Source organism: Nematolebias whitei, chromosome 10 (assembly GCF_014905685.2).
Source record: "Nematolebias whitei isolate Nwh7 chromosome 10, NemWhi1, whole genome shotgun sequence".
Taxonomy (NCBI): domain Eukaryota; kingdom Metazoa; phylum Chordata; class Actinopteri; order Cyprinodontiformes; family Rivulidae; genus Nematolebias; species Nematolebias whitei.
In genome coordinates, this window is record NC_056507.1 from 17,471,914 (window position 1) to 17,488,723 (window position 16,810).

Sequence of the window (16,810 nt, forward strand, 5' to 3'; positions counted from 1 at the left end):
CCCCCCCCCCCCCCCTCACAAAGCCCTGCGTCAATAATGGTTATTGAGTGCTCACCCAGCTGCGCAATTTTCTCCCTCCTGCGCCCAAACCGAGTCGGGGAAAGGTCAGACAGAAGGAGCGCTTTGAATGGAGGACAAGCTCACAAGTTTGCTCAATTACCGCCACCACACACGCACGCACGCGCGTGCACTATATATATATATAAAAAAAAAAACAGCAACCAAAACACTGCAAAGACATGCATTAAATAGATCCATCTTTATTTATAAAACTTGTTTTACACAAAATATATCTGTTCAAATCAAACATGTCCATGTCCCCGACTCCGGGGGTGGATTGAGAACAGGTGCGCACCGGAAATGACTGGTCGCCACTTCTCCAGGAGGAGAACACTCCAGTCCGCCTCCTCTCTGACAGCTGCTTCTCAAGTCAAACACCGTGAGGAGAAGTGGCAGTAAACGTTGTTCAGGAACAGTTGTTTGGCTCATTGTACAAAAATATGTCTCTGTGCTACAAAACGAACATTATGATACATCAGTGTACATCACGGAATCTTCCAGGCGGGTGAGGAACCAGGATGAGGTTCTGATCCAGCTCAATCCTGCAGGACCTCCTGCACCGTCTCTGCCCAATTAATTGCACTTATTCAAACATCAACAGTTCTTTACTTCCATGCGTGTCTGAGTCCACCCCCTCTCCTGTGGGGACTTGTAAGAAGGGGGGGTGGGGGGTTGGCACTATCTACGCGCGCTCACAGACGCCCTCTTCCCCCTTTCTCATTATTGCTCTGCTCCTGCAGGGTCTGAGATAACAAATCACCTGTGAGCACGATGGGGGGGTGCGCAACCCCCCAGGTGTGATGTCATTATCTGGACTTTTGTCAGCATTTCTGCAAGGATTCGGCCACCTTTACGCGCAGCCAGCGTCAGTACCTGTCAAACCAGGTGGTAAAGTCCAGCAGTTCCTGCTCCTCTGAGCTCAGAGGCTCGTACCCGCCTTCATCTGACGAGTAGGTGGAGTGAGGAGACTCCGGGTCTGCGGAGTAGCTGTTGGAGAGAGTTGGAGACGGCAGCCCGCACTGGAACGCAGCCGAAACGGCGTCGTGCTCGTCGAGGAGCTGCTGCAGGGCTCTGATGTACTCCACGGCGGACCTCAGGGTCTCCACTTTGCTCATCTTCTTGTTGGCGGCGCCGTTCGGCACGTGCTGACGCAGCGTCTGGAAGCCCATGTTGACCTGTTTGACCCGGTTCCGCTCGCGCTCGTTCCGCCGGGCCACGGCCACGGGCTGCTGCTGGGGGATGGAGTAGCCCAGGCCGTTGAAGCTCAGGCGCCGCTTGCAGCGCAGCAGCTCCGGGGAGCTGGAGCGCTGTCTCTTCAGCACCTTGCTGCCGCTCGGATGGACCGCCGGCACCGAGTCCTGGGCCGGGGGGTGCAGGGTGATGCTCGCGCGTCTTTCACTCAGTCCAAAGGTGAACGCAGTCTGCGTGGTGGTGATGGTGGCAGTCTCCATCTCGCGCTCTCTCTCCCAGATCTGTCTGATGCGTTCAGGGACCGAGCGCAGCTTTGGCAGTGCTCAGCTCTCGTGTCCTTCGCGTGGGGACCGTGTGGCCAAACTCCAGTCCAAGTCTCTCGTTGACTGCTTATACTCCACGAGCTGATCTGACCCAAACTTTGGCAGCACTTCTCTTTTTCAACACGCGCCCCCCAACACACACCCCACCCACCTTCTTCTTCTTCTTTTTTTTTTTCCTCCTCTTTTTCATTTTTTTCGGGAGACGCACGCTTCTCCACGAGGCCCCGCCCCCGCTGTGTGATTCTTCTGCACACCAACTCCCACCCTCGCTCCCCCCGCGGGCCAGGCGCGTGGCTCCGGGAGCTCAATAAACAATCCCGAGCGTTCACTGCGCCGGGAGCACGCGCTGGGCTCATTTACATTCCAATGTTGAATGCTGAATGCCTATTGGTCGATTCAAACGGCCTGCAACCCGTGGGGGGGGGGGCAGAAAAAGAAAAATAAGTGAATAGTTTGGTTCTTTGAAATGCCTTTTGAATCCATACCTTTCTTTTCGTTTTTTTCTTTTTGGTGGGGGCATGCCCCCCCCCCCCCCGCCCCCCTACTCCGCTTGGTCATCTTTCTCCTCTGGCTCTTTACAATCACAAATACCACGGAGCCTCGCTGCTGTATCCAGGCTACAGATGAGTGCAAAGTGTGCCTCGGAGCACAGAAGAATCGCAGGAGTTCAGAAGAAGTTTGGATCTGTATGCTCATAAAGTCTGATCAAAAGCAAGTTTAAGTCTCTAAAATGTGTATTTATATATAAATGTCCACTTTCAGTAAAGCCAAGTTGCACAAACACGCATTGTTGCAGAATTTCAGCACCACCGCTGACTGGACAGCTGAACGCTGCGACATGTTTTGTGAAGTTTTGCCCATTTAAAAAGGACCCGTTTTCTGGTTTTATCGTCTTCCCTTTCAACCAACGTCGACTGGACTCTTTGGAAAATGTTGTTTAATAGTAAACAGGAAAAAAAAAAACTACCGGTACTGTAAGAAAGCAGAACTAAAAATCCGCGGAGCGATATAAAGAGAAACTCGGTCTATTGCGCCATCTGGCGGTAAAAAGAAGCAGGTACACCTACCGACCAACTTCGTTTCTTTGCTGAAGGTATGAACTATTTCAAACAGTTTCCAACCATCAGTGCTGGAGAAAGTACTCAAACACCATATTTAAGTAAAAGTACAAATAAACAGACAAAAATGTACTTTAGTAAAAGCAGAAGTACCACATTAACATTTTTACTTAAGCTAAAGTAATTAAATGCTTGTTTTTAAAAATACTTGAAGTATTAAAAGTAAAAGTACTTGCTGAATGTATTACCTAATGCAATGGTCTACAATATCATTAAGTGTGCCTACGTATGTATATTTTCGGTAATACATTAATAGTGTTGTGTCATTTTAATAAACAATGCTGCAGATAATACATGTTTTTATTGTGTGGCACCGTTCACACTTGGACTCGTGATTCTGTGCGTCAGAATTTCAGGGATGACCTGCAGAGTTAAATGACATTAAGTAAAATAAGAAAGAGGAATGATTATACCTTTGAAAGTTTTTATTTAACACAAAGTAAAACCAATGTGTCGTTTTAACTGCAGTAAATACATTTAAGTAAAAGTTGTCTGCCTGAAAAAAGGAGCATTAGACCTAACAAAGGAATAGACTCTGATCATTTCAACTCCAGTTTGTCATCAACTCTACTTAAAATACTGTCTAGTCAACATTGTAATGGGTCAATAGTGAACAATATTTTAACTTCCTGTCACCATTTTCAAAAGTTGGACCCAGGTGTCAAGTCATTTGGAGACATCTCTTGTCTCCTAACACCCCATGAACTGACACATTTTAATATTGTAACAAGAATTTCTTGTTCAAGTTCAGAAGAAGTTGGTTTTCAAAGTTTTTTTAGTCCAGTCTGGCTCTTTTGGGAGAGAGAATCTGTCCTGCTGTACTGAATAGTCTTTCAATAATATTTCAATAAGGCCATGGGTGGCGCGTATCTTCTGGCTGACTCTCTGTGGTGGAATCTATTTGGCTGCAGGTGCGCCCAGCTCAATGGCGTACGTATATACTACTAGAATATACGTCATTGGCCCAGCTCTTCTTGAAAGTGGGTCTAACGTTACCTGCCCACCTTGCAGTGATTCAATGGACCAACTCCCCTCTCATCATTGGTTACTTTCATACTAACAAACAAATAAATAAATTAAAAATGCAACATGAATGTAACTTATAACACAACACATTATAGAAATGTAGTGTAGTAGAAAGTACAGATACTTATTGTAAAATGTAGTGGAGTAAAAATTGAAAGTACCCACGTTTAAGTAAAGTACAGATGCATGGAAAAATGTACTTAAGTACAGTAATGAAGTACTTGTACTTAGTTACATCCCACCACTGCCAACCATGATGTTTAGCCAAAAGTAAAATATTTTAAGGAAGCATGCCTTAAAAATAAAATAAAAATCTTCACTCAAAAACGCAAATAAAATAATGCCAATAAATGATGACATTATTTTCTCAAGTGTGTGTTGACGCCTGTTGTATCAAATATTTACAAGAGCACAATGATTTACCACCTTTTTATTTATACAGGATTAGAAATATATTTGAAGTTTGCCCAAAGTGCAAAACAAAATTACTATATTTCTATCTTTTTTTTAACAAAATGATTGTTTTTAACATCTAAAATCAGAGGTATTTTCTCATGGTGGTCTTTCTCACTGCAAGATTCAGAATGGTGTTCACAAAAACAAAACAAAAAATGTCTGTACAAGTTGAATAGCACTATAAGTATAAAGAGTTAAAATACAAATAGTCTCCCTTTAAAACATATCAAATTAAAAATGTGACAAAGCAGTCGTAAAACACTTAACAGCTTAAATATGATAGTTTAAATCTTTCCCCGAATAATGACTGGTAACCAAATCTGTCATCATTAATTAATGGATGTTGGTAAACTGTGATATGCTCTTTAGCATTTTATAACCGGTTAAATATTTAGATATACTGTGGTACAAAAGACTACTATGTTTAATGAGCTGTTGTTTTGTAAGATTGAGAATGTTTTAGTTTTGCTTTTGATGCTTTGAATTTGTGTTTATGCACTTTACATGCTTGGGAAGTCGTGATAAATAACTGCATAATCTCTTTTATAAGACTAACTTTTTGCATATTCTCTTTTTTAACAATATGAAGATAATACATCAAAATACAGCCCATTTATGCAACAAATACAAATTTAAAGAACGTACATGAGAAGGTTCTGTTTTTATTTAAATTTGATGAGACTTACATTTAGTTTGCGCAGTAGATCAGCGGACAAACTTATTTATTTATTCTATTAATTGTGATATTTTTTTATGGGAAATCTCACTTTCAGTTTCAGAGAAGGAATCTCCCCTCACGGCGTAGCTTTAATTTCCACCAGCAGGGGGCGCCAGAAGAAAACTAAAAGTTTGAAATACCATTTGCTGTTTGTTGCTCATGAGGAACTTACAAAGCACTCAGTGTTGGATTGTGGTGGCTTTAATACAGATGTTGAAAATAAAACAAATGACTGACTTTGGAACATAAGAATTGCTTGAATCTAGAAAAATACTTTATTTTACAGTCACCGTTACTTTATTGGAATCTGCAGCATGTTTTCTTTTCCTAATCATAAAATCACTTCATTCTTTCTAGGCCTGCTGAACAGGCCAAGTTCATTAGAAAAAAAGTGTCACGGGACAAAACTCCTGAGGAGGAAAGATACTCCAGTCTAACTTTATTGTGGTTTTAACTGAATTTAAAATCCACACATTGAGTCAAAGGGACAATATGAAGAGCTACTGAAAGTTTTTTTTTTAAACTCTTTAGCAACAGGAAGTATGGATGCTGAGCAAACATCCTAAAGTCTTAATGAAATATTAATCTTATCCATCTGAAAAATGTATGTGTATTGTAAAATATGCACCAGCAAGTCATTTTTACTTCAGTTTCATTTCCATACTAAAAAAAAAAAAAAAAAGCAGCCTTGGCAGTTTGCTAAAAATAATAAAAAAAACCTGCCCAGCTCTTTCTGACAAGTAAAGGAGTGGCTGTTTTTTTCCACTTTGAGGTTCTCTGGTTTCAACTCAAGACAACAAAACAGCTATGAGGAGAATGAGAGATTATGATAGTGCAGTTAAAAGAGAGAGATAACTGAGAATTAAGAATGTAGTAAACATTCCCTGCAAAAATCCCCTTCTAGTAACATGAAAAGATTGAAATGAATTGCAGCAGCTGAATGAAAGTTTGTCTGCTGGACCGGTTTTGAGGCAGGTGAGTCATACATGTCAATGAAATTAATTCAATTCAGTTTATTTATATAGCACCAAGTCACAACAGAAGTCATCTCGGAGCACTGAACAGAAACATTCATACATAAAATAATAATTTAACATTATTTATCTGAGGAGCAGACTGCTTTGAGCAGATTCATCTTGAGCAAGCACGAAGGCGACAGTGGAAAGAAAAATCTCCCTCACGAGAAAGAAACTTTTAGCAGAACCAGGCTCAGGACAAGCGGCCATCTGCTTCAACCGGCTGTGTTAGGTAGGAACAGGAAGGAGGAACAGATACACAATGGCAGGTTGATTTGTATCAAATGACAGCTATTCAATTTTAACAATTCATTTAATGAAATGACATCAATTTGTCCTAGTAGTCTACCTTAAGGCAGCATAACAAGCCAATCCTAATTAGGATTTATCAAAAAGGAAAGTTTTAATCCCAGTCGCAAAACTGGAATACGTGTCAGCCTTACGGACAAAAACTGGAAGTTGATTCCACAAGAGAGGAGCCTGATAACTGAAAGATCTTCCTCCCATTCTGTGTTTGGAAACTCCAGGAACCACAAGTAAACCTGCAGTCTGAGAGCAAAGTGCTCCGTTAGGAAAATATGGAACAATAAGATCTTGAATATAAGATGTAGATTAGAAGTAAGAGTTTGAATTCAGTTCTTCGTTATTAATACTATTTTATATATTTATATGTATTTATCATTTTTCATTCATTCAACCTTTATTTAGACAGGTTAATCCCATTGAGCCTCGGGGACTCGTTTACAAGACAGACCTGATTTCTTAACAAAGAGTGATGACGTTTTTAAGAACATGTTCAGTTTGCTTTATTTCACGTTTACACTAACATGGCCTTTGCATTATGAATGAAGATAATGAACAGCGTGCGAGTCATTTTTACATTTCATTGACCAGGCTCAGAGACTTTATTTTCCCTCTGGAGGGCGTACAGGCCCACATGCTGCTTCCAGTGAGCAGGAATGGGGAAGTGTTTAATTCGAGCACGGACCACTTCCTTATTCCTGACACATTTGCTGGGCTACACTGTGTGTTTGAGCTTTAGTCCTTGCAGAATAAGGGGGTGTCCCTAACGCAGTTTGTGGTCAGCGTGGCCACGATTTGCGTGGACAGTTCTCCACCGAGGTGGAGAATACATACGAATAAGACGCTTTACATTGCATGCTCTCTAAATCAAAACAAAGAACTTGGCTTTGACCTTTTTTTTGTTCATGGATTGTGGATTAAACAGTAAATAAGAACGTGCACCCTGAAGCAAGTTGCAGAAAGAGGAAGCGGTGCCTCTTTCGGATGTAATAGCAAAACCAAAATCCTTTTTTTTTTTTTGCTTGATTCTGCTTTAGTAGACTAAAATGTCTCATGTAGACATCCTCTCTGCATCACCACCACTCGCTCTCATTCAGTCTCATGACACATGTCCACACCTGCAGGAGTCAGATTATGAAAGTTTCAGAAAGCACGCCAATTACTAAATTGTCCTAAATTCACTGGAACTTGGTCATCTTGTATTCGTGTGCATGTGTGTGTGTGGAGGGATGTAAAAGTACATCAGCTCTGAGAAAGTGAGATTCCTTCTAATAATTAAAAACAGGCTATAGCGGTTATCGTTTGAACACAAAAAATAATAATTGCAACATGTCTGACATGACTGCGGAGCTCAGGCCACTAATCAAGTGACCACAACAGCAAACGCACATACAGCTGTCAGCCACAGACATTGCTGAACACCAGTCTATAAAATTCATGTAAATTATGTACTCCAACATAATACTGTGGAGAAATTAAATGAAATTTCATTCAGTTTTGCATGATGCACTGTACAATTTTGAATGACAATAACGTTTATACTGTATTTATTCATATTATTTATTATGTCTGACATGTCCTAAAATGTATATAAAACATTTTTGTTTTATTGGAGAGTTGTGATGAGGCTCACAAAACCTTAAAAAAAAAAACATGTTTGAAATATTGACAATGAATTAATTGAATAGTACTTTGTTTTGTGTTGTATTATTTTTTGGTATTGTGCACTGTATTATGTTTTTTTATTTTTACTTTTTTAAATATAAAACAACAATATTGGTATATTGTATGAACAAAGCTATGATAAACTCCCCTCTTAGTTGTTTCTTTTATTACCATTAAGCTGAAGTATTGAGTACATGGAAGTACTAAGTATTTAAGCTCCAATTGGCCCCTTTGAATTTCCAGGATATTTTTTCTTTCTGAATTTGCTGGTAAATAAGAGAAAAGTTGGACTTCGGACTTGTTTATGTTGATTCTGATTTGATTTAGTTTGTTTACATACAAGGGTTTTAATAATAATGTTAATTCTTTGCACACTGCTAAACGAGCTGAAGCATGAGCTCAAGCAGAACGCCATCTGAAAGCTAAGAAAAGCCATACCTGGGAATTGTGATGCAGAGGTCAGAGATGGTGAGCCTGTGATGGAAAGGTTGCCGGTTCAACGCCACACCTGCCTCCATCTTCTTTTGCCTCACTCTGGGCCCTTGAGCAAGGCTATAAACTCCCTGGCAGTTAGATGGCTGCTCTCTGCTCCTGATATACGCTCACATATGTAATGGGGAAAATGCAGAGAATTAATTTCCCCATTGGCGATTAATAAAGTACAATATTTATTTATTTTACTTAACTAAAAGAAGCAACATAGTAGCTAAAGGTAGCATAAGGCTAGCTAAAAGCTAAAAGTAATAGAACAGTGGCAAAAAAAAAAAACAACAACCTAAAAGTAGCATACAATAAAAAAATAGAGCAAATAGCCTGAAGAAGAATTTAAAGTGAACAATATTGTTGAAGGAACTGAATATCTCAATGTGGAAAATATTTGGGAATAAAGTTAAATGTTTTAAAAGATGTAAAAGTTACACAAATCAGAAGTCACATCATCCAGAGTACTTTGACAGGAGTCTTTCAAAGAGCAGAAAATACACACACACACACACAAAAAAAAAAAACACGTGGTAAATGGAAAAAAATAATAAAACAGGAAATATGAATGCTGAATCAGCATTCATACATTCATCAGTCCGTGATTTCTTCATTTGCTACAACTCTAAACATTAAGTGAATTATTTCCCAACAATTAAACTAAAAAGTTCAAAGTTGACTGAGCCAATCAAACAATTTAAGGGCAAACACACACCAGACTGACCACTTTCCTAAAAAGAAAGTTCAAACGCCAAACACAGTCGAATAAAAGACAAAAGACAAAAATCCCCAAAGCTCCCATTACCACCAACCATTAAGGAACTTCCAGTACAATATCAGCTTTGAGGGATAAAAAAAAAAAAAGCAATGCTTTATGATACTGACGGCCTGGAGGAGGATGAGGCAATGATGTGATGAAACACAAAATCCACAATCCGACTTTCAGTTTCTCAGGAACCGGAAGTCAAACAGCAGACAGACCCGGTGCCAAGAGGGTGTGTTCCATTTGTTCACCGGGGAGCAGCTCCGCGCGCCGGTAAAGGCGGAGCATCACGGAGCCACAGCTCGAATTAGTCCCTCCCTCGCGGGAAACGTGGCGACCAGAGGAGTCTTGCCCTCCCTCGGAGGAGGAGACCTTTTAACTCCGGTGTCATTTAAAACAGGCGAGGTGCCGAAACGAACAGGTTCAGCAGAACTTTGTAGTCTCCGCGGCACAATGCAAAGGTACCTGGCTTTTCTTGCCTATTTATTCTATTCATTATAGTCTTGTCCTTTTATCACATTAAGTGTTGAATCATGAATGAATCCACTGAGTCGGATGTGCTGAAGTTGCTGGTGTTTTTCACTTCTCTGCTCTTTTATTTTCCAAAAGTGATTATGGTTCAACACCAGTCTCGATGTGTCTTGTCCCCCCCCCAGCCCGTCCAAACCTCAGTTTGCCCGCTGGCTCATCGAGCAGGTGGAGACGGGTCAGTACGAGGGTCTGCGCTACGTGGACCAGAACAAGATCCGAGTCCCCTGGAAGCACAACTCCAGGAAGGACTGCAACGACGAGGACAGCAAGATATTCCGGGTAGGTGTCTCTGGAGCTGAACGTTTTATGACTGCTGTGATAAATGTTTATTGCTTTGTTTACTAAATGAAAACGGTGCAGAGTGCTGTTACCAGAGACATCTCACAACTAAGACAGATGCTGACCTACACTTTGGTGTGGTAGTAGTCTAGCATGATCCTCAACACATACTTTGAGCTCAAAGTGCCAAATATCTTTTATTTAAAAATGTTGCCATGAATTATTTGCAGTCAGCTCTGTTTGTTAGCAAAATATTTCCTGACAGACTGACACCCAATTTTTGTAGTAGGTTTTAATGCATTTGTGGATTAATAACATTAATAATCCAACATTTTTCAGTCAGGTCATCTGGACAGTTTCTTTTTTTTTGTGCTGAAAGGTTTCGCCTTCGATCCGGAAGGCTTCATCAGTCAAGGAAACGCACAACAAAACTGATTCTTCCCCCAACAGCTTACTCCAAAGTGGAACAAACCAGTTCTGCTTGTGATAAGATGGTCTCTTTTGGTACGCCTCTCCTCCATTGCCGGCCCCTCTTCCTTGTTGACAGTCTTGTCAAACTGGTTGAAAACAACAAAGTCCATGCTCAATAATCCAAAAATCCAGGTTCCACTTTGGAGTAAGTTGTTGGGGGAAGAATCAGTTTTGTTGTGTGTTTTCTTGACTGATGAAGCCTTCTGGATCGAAGGCGAAACGTTTCAGCACAAAAAAAAAGAAACTGTCCAGATGACCTGACTGAAAAATGTTGGATTTTATGCCTGGATTATTGAGCATGGACTTTGTTGTTTTCAACATTAATAATGTATTGTTAAAAAAAAGCATGCTGCTGAGATGAACAGTTGTTGAGATGTTAACAGGAAGTGATGACAAAGGGGAACACCTGCATGTAAACAAAGCATTGCTACAATGGCTAACGACACATAATCTGATGTTTCTTTAGATTATTTTGAGTCACATCAGAGAAAGACAAAAAGAAAAAAAGAAAAGTGTGTGTTCAAATTATATTCATCCAGAGTTCCCCTTTGATGTCACTTCCTGTTTCACTCTGGCCGCCAAGTTCAAATGAAGATACGCCAGTTATGTGAGAGAATGGTTAAAATTATGCGTATAACGCAAAATTTCTTAAATATTACGATGCTTTCTTCTATTTCTTTTATTTGCAGTATAAGCATGTCACAATCACTTTTAATAAACCTATCAGGAAAAAGTCATTGGACGCACATCTACAAGTGATGACGTTTCGGAGTCAACCCGATTCTCAAGACGGTCTCTGAAAACTCACCATAGAAAGCACAAGAAGGGCTTTAATTCAGTCAAATTGCAGATATTGTGCTAAAATGTGCTGTAGTTGTAGCTGAAGTAATTCACAACACGACACATACTTCGTTAGTCATTGTGAGTTTTTTGTGTGAAAGCATTAATTGTTGATGTCATCTCTATTGTAGCAAATTATGCCATGAACCACTAAACACATTTTAATGACTCCTTTGGAGTGTATGAGAGGCGCTCCTGTTCTGTAGGTGTTCTAATGTAAGAAGTGAATAAAATCTGTCACTTTGAATGCTCTGAAATCTTGGAGTGAAATTGCAAAACAGGAAGTACTCCGATTTAAGGAAGAAGCGGGTAAAGATAATGGATGGATGGATGTTCATCTCATGTGTGGTCCACAGGCCTGGGCAGTGGTGAGCGGAAAAATAACAGAGTTCCCAAACGACAAGGCGAGGTGGAAAACCAACTTCCGTTGTGTGCTCAACAACCTCGGCGCGCGCTTCAAGTTGATAAAAGATAATTCCAAGAATCTAGACGACCCTCATAAGATCTATGAGATCATCAACACCGAGTGTAAGACCATTAATCCAGGCCACCACATGTGCAAATGCTCCAAGTAGGAAAAACAACATGACGACCCATTTTCTTTATCTGCAGACAATTATGAAAATCTGCCGACGCAGAACTCTCAGGAGGATTTGGACATGACTTCAGATATCTACAGTCCTTCCACTGAGTTTCTCCCCTTACTGAACAAGGTGCATTATGGCCTAAAGTGAACTTCCACTTCTGTTGAACCGTTTCATATCCATAAATACCTTCTTTAAATCATCAAGCCTGAATACTTATGACTTTTTTTTCTCCACTCAGCACAATCTGCTTAATGATTTAATGGCTTTGGATCTTGGCACCCAACCAGCAGGTATAATTTCTATTTTAAAGACAATTTTGTCGTGTTCGTTTTCCCTGTAGTTTACATTAAGACTTGATTTTACTTCTAATGTCATGCAGAGGAGCAGCTGTGGGTGGAGACCTGTGTCCACCATGGTCCTGCTGTTTTTGGAAGCTACCCTGCTGCAGCAGAGAACATCCCTCAGTTTTTACCAGACCAGCCAATCTACAGTGAGGGTATGTTCATCCAACAAATAACAAAAAGGTCAGTTGTCCTTGATTCAACTTGATATTTTAATAATAATCCTATCATTTTTGTTTTTAACAGTAAATCCTGCCCCAGTCCTCAGTCCACCTCAGCAGCTAGGTCTGTATGATTTGGAGATTTCCATCCACTACCGAAAAAAGGAAATGCTGAAGACAACGCTGCAAACCAACCGTCTTCAACTCCACTACCACAGCGAGGCCCCGGAGTTCAACGCCCATCATCTCTGCTTCCCTTCCACCGAGGGTCTGCTGGACCATAAACAGGTACACTGTAACATCAACTGGACATTTTGTGTGTTGTTTAAAAAATGTCCTTCATTCTTTTTAACTTTCTACATTTTAAAAAGGCATTTAGTGTGTAAGGGGGGAAAATACAAAACATGGAAGACCAGATTCAGTACTCCAAAGTTCATGATCAATAATCCAGGTAAAAATCCAACAATGTTCAGTCAGGGCATCTGGACGGTTTCATTTTTTTCGCTGAGACGTTTCGCCCTTCATCCAAAGGACTTCTTCAATTTGAGGAGCCCACCAAACAAACTGAATCCCACAAACAACATACTCTGGTCTGGTCAGGTCTCTCTTGTAAATGAGTCCTCGAGGCTCAATGGGATTTACCTGTCTAAATAAAGGTTGATTGATACTCCATTGTGTGTGTGTGTGTGTGTGGTTGGGGGGGGGGGGGGGGGCAGTTTACTAGTCCTAAGATGGCCTCCTGGACTGCCCTCTTCCCCATCAACTCCACTATGGAATATGCTGTTTGATAAGGAAACCTGGTGGTGGAATAGTGAAGTACAGGAAGCTATTCAAAGAAAGAGGTTAGCCAATAAGAAATATGCCGTCTTTGCTTTGAGAATGCTGATGAAGAAGTACAGAGAGGGTCAGAAAGAACTCCATTGTGTCTTTGTGGATTTAGAAAAAGCATATGAGGGAGGAGGTGTGGTATTGCATGAAGAGATCTGGAGTGGCAGAGAAGTATGTTGGACTGATACAGGACATGTATGAGGACAGCAGGATAGTGGTGAGATGTGCTGTAGTAGTGACAGATCGCTTCAAGGTGGAGGTGGGATTGATGACATTGTGATCTGTGTTGAGAACAGGGAAGAGAACTTGGAGAGGTGGAGGTATGCACTTGAAAGATGAGGAATGAAAGTCAGCTGTAGTAAGACAGAGTACATGTGTGTGAATGAGAGGGAGGAGGTGGACCAGTGACACTACAAGGAGCAGAGGTCACAAAGGTGCAGGGCTTCAAGTACTTTGGGTCCTCTGTCCAGGAAAATGGGGAATGTGGTAAAGAGGTGAAAAAGAAAGTCCAGGCAGGATGGAGCGGATGGAAAAAAGTTTCAGGAATGATTTGCAACAAAAGGGTGTCAGCAAAGGTCAAAGGAAAAATTTATGACAGTGGTGAAACCAGCTATATTGTATGGGCTGGAGACAGTGGCATTGACAAAAAGACAGGAGAAACTGGAAGTAGCAGAAATGAAGATGTTGAGGTTCTCCTTAGGAGTGACAAGGATGGATACGATTAGGAATGAGATCATCAGAGGTACAACACATGTTGAACAACTGGGACATAATGTTAGAGAAGGCAGACTGGACATGTCCAGAGGAGGGACAGTGGGTATATTGGTAGAAGGATGCTAGAAATGCAGCTGCCAGGTGTTAGGATAATTTAATTATCCCATAATAGCTTGTTAAATAAATATGCCACACAGGAGAGAAGATATTTTCTTCCCAGGTTTAATCTTGCAAGATGGAGCATTGTTGAAATAACAAGCATCAAGATGTTTCCATGGCACTTCGTCTCCAAGCCTGCTCAAAGAGAGCATAAAGAAGTGTTTTTTTAAAATGTTATCAGAGGCGCTGTCTTTCAAATTAGGGCCTTGAGTTTATCAGGTGAAAAGCTCCATGCTTCATTTATTTTATTTAACCTGTATTTAACCCGGTAAATCCCATTCAGATCACAGATCTCTTTTAGCAAGGGAGGCCTGGGCCTGAAGGCAGCCTGACGTTCATGTTTTTGGTCTGCGGGAGGAAAGCGGAGTACCCGGAGAAGACCCACGCAAGCACGAGAAGAACATGCAAACTCCACACAGAAAGACCCCAGGTCCAACCGGGGATAGAACCCAGGACCTTTTTGCTGCGAGACAACAGTGCTAACCACTGAACCGTCTTGCTGCCAAACTTCAGCAGCACTCTGTCCAGACAAAACAGCTCAACACACACACACACACAGGGTAATATGAGTTCTAACATTTGAGTTTAGTAGGTGAAAAACATCTGTGACCTTTCACATCTCCATCACCAGGAAAAAGATAGAGGAGATATATGGATAGTTAGAGAGGACATGGAGGTAGCTGGAGTCAGGACAAGAGGATGCAAAGGACAGAGTGAGATGGAGGAGTCTTCACCTTCATTATGAGTTTTTAAGGAAACTATAGATTTAGGTAACGGCAGAGGAGTTGAATAAAACATTTTTTTAAGGGCACATTATTCCTTTTAGTTTTATTCTAATGTCATATTGTCAATTCTAATGCTAGAAAATATTCTGGCATCTAGTATGGATGCCCCCTGGATGCCTGGAAGGTATTTCGGGAATGTCTAACTGCGAGGAGACCCTGAGGACCTGAGTCCTGAAGACTCGGGACATGCTGGAGAGACTTGTGTATCTTGGCTGGCTTTGGAATCCTCTCAGAAGAGATGGCTATGGAAAGAGATGTCTGGCCCTCCCTGCTCGAACGGCAGCTAATTCTATCCTAATGCTATCCTTTTGTTTGTCACAGACTGAATACACCAACCGCATCCTCAGCAGCATCCAGCGTGGTCTGTTACTGGTGGTGCACGAACATGGTATATATGCTACGCGACACGACAAATGCCATGTTTTTGCAAGCACCAGTGACCCCAGTGTGGCTCACCCCAACGCCCAGAAATTACCCACAAACACCACGGTGGAGCTTCTCAGTTTTGAAAAATTTGTTAATGGTAAATTTGGGTTTTTAACCACTTTTCAGTGCATAAAACTACTGCTTTAAGCTGCTGGTGTTTAGTTAAACAGCTTTATTTGTGTGTGTGTTTTAGAGCTTAAACAGTTCAAGGAAAACAATGGCAGCTCTCCTGAATACACAATCAACATGTGCTTTGGAGAAAAGTTTCCTGATGGAAAACCGTTAGAAAAGAAGCTCATCGTTGTGAAGGTAACCCTTTTTGCAATTTGATATATGTTCCTGTTCCTGTCAGTAAAGTTTGGTAAAATCTCCCTACTTTTACGCCCGCAGGTGGTACCTCTAATCTGCAGATCCCTTCATGACATGGCCCAAACGGAGGGGGCTTCTTCACTTCACAGCACCAACATCAGCCTTCAGATTTCACACAACAGCCTCTTTGACCTCATCAACTCTGTGTTCGCTCTCCCAGGAGCTGAAGAGCCACCACAGCTGACGACCGCGCCTTCCTTTGCTCACATGTGAAATTAATCACTCTGATGCGTTAAAGCAGCTAAAGTTGGAAAGAACTAAATTAGCTTCTTACAAATACAGCATGATCGAATATCATCGTTCATCTTTGATTCACTTTACAAACTGATTTTTTTTTTACCACTAAAAAAGTAGAAATAGTCATGTTGGAGAAACTGTTACATACGCCGTTATTTATACAATTACTGTACATGTCAAATTATATTTTAGTTGTACTGTTTAGTTCAGCTGGTGTTATCTTAATGTATAAACAAAAAGATGGTAAATCCAGGAAAACTCTGGTAAGATTTTATTAATTTATTTATATAACTTGTAAATATACAAATCAATGTTTTTAATATTGTTTGTGTATCGCATTTGATGAATTAAAAAAACGTTCCCTGTGGGTATTTTTTTTTTCGTGTCATATTAATCTGTTTTACTTTAATTTATCAAAACTGTAAGAGTAAGACTGGTACTGCTAGAAAAAGATCAATCCATTTAAAACCTTTGAATGAACTCCAGTATAACATTGTGTATGTGTACACATGTGTAAAATGCAAATAAAAGGTCACTAATTTAAAGTGTCAGTGATGTGAATCCTATAAAAATAACGTAACATACAGCTGAAACCAGATATTTACATACACCATGAAAAAAAAAAAACTGGACCATTTTTCCCACTCTTTAATGTCTTGTAAAAACATTCCTATTGGCTAAAATCAAATTCTACATAGGCTGCCTTGTTTTGAAAGAAGACAAATTCCTGTTTTTATTGTTTTTATTTATATACTCTGAGAAACACCTGGTTGGTTTGATCAAGTAAAACAGAAAAGAAGAAAAACATTTAACACATCTGTTCATCAGAATCTTCCTGGCTAATGAAGCTTATTATGTACAAATGATGTAAAACAAGCAAAGTCCAATCATCCTGCGAGTCGGTCTTTACAGCAGGCTGCTAAATGATGTACAGTAGACATGATGAACAGTTTAGTGAGACAG

General features: G+C 40.6%; 2 protein-coding genes across 2 annotated transcripts; one reads left to right on the top strand and one right to left on the bottom strand.

Moving 5' to 3' along the window:
• Positions 1 to 246: 246 nt before the first annotated feature.
• Positions 247 to 1,717, bottom strand: ascl1b (achaete-scute family bHLH transcription factor 1b). Its single transcript, XM_037682724.1, has one exon. It carries the CDS (start codon positions 1,509 to 1,511, stop codon positions 927 to 929), a length of 585 nt encoding a protein of 194 aa, XP_037538652.1. The 5' UTR covers positions 1,512 to 1,717; the 3' UTR covers positions 247 to 926.
• Positions 1,718 to 9,572: 7,855 nt separating this feature from the next.
• Positions 9,573 to 15,942, top strand: irf7 (interferon regulatory factor 7). Its single transcript, XM_037683176.1, has 10 exons — positions 9,573 to 9,580; positions 9,776 to 9,929; positions 11,597 to 11,768; positions 11,853 to 11,953; positions 12,066 to 12,117; positions 12,207 to 12,323; positions 12,415 to 12,617; positions 15,137 to 15,338; positions 15,435 to 15,550; positions 15,632 to 15,942. The coding sequence occupies exons 1-10, from the start codon at positions 9,573 to 9,575 to the stop codon at positions 15,821 to 15,823; spliced, it is 1,317 nt and encodes a 438-aa protein (XP_037539104.1). The 3' UTR covers positions 15,824 to 15,942.
• Positions 15,943 to 16,810: the final 868 nt, after the last annotated feature.

Excerpts from the sequence above, each read along its gene's own strand:
- irf7 (XM_037683176.1), top strand. Across the intron at positions 11,769-11,852 it reads TGAGATCATCAACACCGAGT|ACAATTATGAAAATCTGCCG; the intron begins GTAAGACCATTA and ends CTTTATCTGCAG. Across the intron at positions 12,618-15,136 it reads GTCTGCTGGACCATAAACAG|ACTGAATACACCAACCGCAT; the intron begins GTACACTGTAAC and ends TGTTTGTCACAG.
- ascl1b (XM_037682724.1), bottom strand. The coding sequence starts at position 1,511 with ATGGAGACTGCCACCATCACCACCACGCAGACTGCGTTCACCTTTGGA.